General features: G+C 40.1%; 1 protein-coding gene across 1 annotated transcript in view; it reads left to right on the top strand.

Annotated features, from left to right (window-relative positions):
- The first annotated feature begins 1,009 nt into the window (after positions 1–1,009).
- The window catches only part of LOC124957937 (zinc finger protein ZIC 4-like), a 44,485-nt gene continuing 41,517 nt past the window's right edge, over positions 1,010–3,977 (top strand). The window contains exon 1 of the mRNA XM_047515508.1: positions 1,010–2,992. Coding sequence (XP_047371464.1) covers positions 2,011–2,992 — 982 coding nt within the window. The 5' untranslated portion in view covers positions 1,010–2,010. The remainder of the gene's footprint in view (positions 2,993–3,977) is intronic.

The following is a 3,977-nucleotide window of genomic DNA, read 5'->3' as shown; positions in this document are numbered from 1 at the left end:
TAGGTAAATATGTGTACACTCGGAGGTCTCTTGTAAGGGTGTTAAATAATGTCGATATCAAACCAAAGTTGTACACCGATCGATCAACGACATCGAGTAACTCTCGACTGGCCACGGTTAATTAGCTATCTAGGCGTTGCACCGACCGTATTATCCAACAACAAAATTATTATCCCGAATATATCCGGTAATTCTTTCTCTCTCACACTCTCGCACACATATACGCAAACAAAGAGATAGAAAGAGAATGATGGGGGTCAAGAAAAGTCTCGAAAAAATGTTCGTTCCTTTCAATTATCCACGATTAATAATCCCACAAGTTATAAGAGCAAAACAATTAATCTCTATCCCATTTTAACTATGTTGAGAAAGTTTATATGACAACGATATAAAGCTAACCTTTACAGGTATAATAATCTATGCTTGCCCAATATAGAATTCTAATACGAATGGTTCTACGTCTGGATACTCAGGATTATATTTGGTTCTCTTACGTATGCCTGTGTGAAGATCGGAAAAAAAAAAAAAAAAAAACAAAAAAAGAAAGAAAAGAAAAAAGATAAAGAAAAAGAAAGGAAGGAAGAAGGAAGAGAAAAGAGAAAAGTAAAGAAAAAGTTAACGCCCAAAAGTCCCATGTATAGACTGTGGTATCACGTTGAGAAGATAAGACGATGGGGCGTGATCAATCGTAAAAGGGGGGCGGGATAAGAGGCATGCGCTTTAAATCTCGACACGCCCATTAACGTAAATGAGATTGGCGAGAGAGTAACACTGGAGGATAGTCTCCAATCCTGTCTGGTTGGTACGTCACCAATAATACTCTGGTACCCGTGAACGGTACATCTTCAACTGGTTGATCGTTATTAGACCACGCCTATTAGGAGTGGGGATAACCACAGGTTAGTCGTACGGGAGACTTTCTAGTTGGTTGAACCGGTTGGTACTGGCGGTGGTGGTGGTACTGGTGGGGAGGCGGATTTCAGAAACGGTGAATGCGGAGTGATAGAGAGAAGGGTAGAGGAGCAACGAAAGAGAGACGCCGAAATCAAGCGAGTTGCCCCTCAGTTGCCACGGCGGGAGCCCAGGCCATACTCTCAGTCCCGCTGTGAGCGTAGAAAGGAACGTTACGGACACTTTACCTTATCCGTTCGTTCGTTCGTTCGTTCGTTCATTCGTTCGTTCGTTCATACCTTCGTTCGTTCGTTCGTTCGTTCGTTCGTTCGTTCGTTCTTTCGTTCGGTATATTTTTCATGGTTTCATTTCGTACATCAGGATACGAGTGTGTTCATTAAGCGTTGTCCTCGTTGGATATTTTTCTTTAATCAAGCACATTAACAAATTATAGTGGACTCCAGTGAGAACCAATACGGTCGGTACGGTCGTGTATAACTTAATAAATTTGTTGTGCTTGTGAGAAAATAAAAGAGGAAGAAAAAGAAGAAAAAGAAAAAACGAGAAAAGAAGGAAGAAGAAGAGGAAGAAGAAGAAGAAGAAGAAGAAGAATTAGCTCAAAGGACAAATATATTTGTATTGTGTAAAGTGAATATTTGATAGGACGGATTTCTTAGGGGAGAAAAAAAGAAAAATAACATGGAAGACTATCTATTTACATTTAGATACGAACGAACGAACAGAAAACTATTTGATAGAAGTGTTTAAATTTTATGATTTTCTCTTGGAAGATTCGAATAAAGTAAAATTTGATAAAGGAACGCGTATACGCACGGAGGCGCGCGCGGGCGCGCGCGTGTGCACACGCATGCACGCACACATAAACAAATATATACACTTATGTTGGTTTTTAATAATAAATTTTACCTTTGCAGATTTTGATTGAATCAAATAAATAATAAGAATAGGCTCGATTAGAAAATATAAGCGGACATGATAAGCCGGCGGATCAGACGATAGTCCCTTTCTCTCTACATATATAATCTATATATATATATATATATATATATATATATATATATATATCGGATAGCGAAAGTTCTCCGTTTAAGTATCACGATGATGAACGCCTTTCTCGATGGCGTCTCCTCGCATCCTCATCACCTGGCAAACCTGGGGATAAAGTTGTCACCGAGCGGAGGCGGTGGTAGCGGTGGTGGTGCCGGTTCGACGGCGGACGGTGGTCCCGGTGGTGTCCAACCGACGGCCGGCGAAGCACCGTCCCAACAACACCATCATTTCCATCCCCAGGGTTATCCACCCCATCATCCCCATCCGGCGTCCCACATGGCGCCTCATATGGGCCATCATATGAGCCATCATCCGGGATACGCGGCTCGTGACTTTTTATTACGCCGGGAACATGAGTTCAATGCAACCGCGAATCCAACTACTCCGGAAAGTGGTTTGGGTTTGTTCACGCCGTTACATCACGATGGAACTGCCGCGGCAACTATGCAACAATTTCCTCATCACCCGGCACAACATCCGTTAGCGGCCAGCCATTATCCTGGACATTATCCACAGGATTCTAGGCTACCACCTCATCATCAGTACTTAGGTGCACCACATTTGACACCGGCGTCTATACATCATCAACAACATCCAGGAGTTAGTCATCCTAGTCACCATCCTCATGGTGCATTTTTGAGGTACATGAGGAGCAACGGTACAGGTGCCGGGAGTGGTCCAAATACTGGAGTCGTACAAAACGGTGGACAGAGACAAGAGATGTCTTGTATGTGGGTCGATCAGGATGCACCAGGACCAGGAAGAAAACTTTGCGGTAAATTATTCAACTCGTTACACGACATCGTAACGCATCTTACTGTCGAACACGTGGGAGGACCCGAGTGCACGACTCACGCCTGTTTCTGGCAAGGCTGTTCACGAAACGGTAGGGCATTCAAGGCAAAATACAAGCTTGTCAATCACATAAGAGTACACACCGGTGAAAAACCATTTCCATGCCCTTTCCCTGGATGCGGAAAGGTATTTGCCAGATCGGAAAATCTCAAGATACACAAGAGGACCCATACAGGTCAGTGGTTATTCATTTTTCACATTTTATCTAAATTCTATATCTAAGTCAAAATAATTTAATCTCATTCATAAAGAAATTTTATCTTACGGTTACGAATAAATCATGATGGGACGAAAGAAAAAAAAATTTGTTCTTCTACTATTTCCTACTATTATTATTACTACTACTAGATAGTACTACTAGTATTACAACTATTCCTCTTCTCTTCTCTCTTTAATATCTTTTACCAGGTCTAACAGAGAACGCCCTAGGTGCCTCAGGCTCGTTTCAATGTAATCAAGTAGGTCTTTACGATGACAAGAATTTTTTTCAAGCGCAATTAAGAAATTACCAGGCTATATATCCTAACGTTTTATGCCCAAGAACCCTGGACATTGTATTTACATATTTATATACGAGACGAGGCAAAACCTATATTCTTATTGGTCGTTCCGCCGACGGCTAGACGCCAGAGAAAGAGAAAGAAAGAGAGAAAGAGAGAAAGAGAGAAAGATTTTGGAATGAGAGAAGAAACCGGCTGGTGATCTTCTTTCTCTCTCGTTCTCTGGAAAATTCCTTTCTGGAAAGTTACTATTAATTAATTCTCTTTTCTCTTTCTTTTTTCTTAAAGCATCCTTTCTCTTTCTCTCTTTCTTTCTATCTTCGTTTTCTTTATTTTCATCGACGTCAACAAAGTTAAATCACGATTATCGATTCCAACATGCAATGAAAAATTACGTTATAGGTAGATAAAAAATTCAAATTCGATTTTATTTCTGATAATTAAATTCAAAGTTACGCCAGGATTTTTTTTCCTTTTCTTTCGTTTTCTTTTCTTTTGTTTCTTTTTTATTTTTTGTTTTTTCAATTTTTTGTTAAATAACTCATAAAAGAATGAGTATTAAAAAATGATTTGAAAATCGTTCGATATTCAGTATCCATCCGGTGTAGATATATCGCGTGGATAGATGAGATTAAATTTCGTTTGTCATTTATAACAAAC

The sequence above is a fragment of the Vespa velutina genome, chromosome 2 (assembly GCF_912470025.1).
Source record: "Vespa velutina chromosome 2, iVesVel2.1, whole genome shotgun sequence".
NCBI lineage: Eukaryota > Metazoa > Arthropoda > Insecta > Hymenoptera > Vespidae > Vespa > Vespa velutina.
Note: the sequence above shows the minus strand (reverse complement) of the source record. Positions and strands in the feature narration are given on the sequence as shown.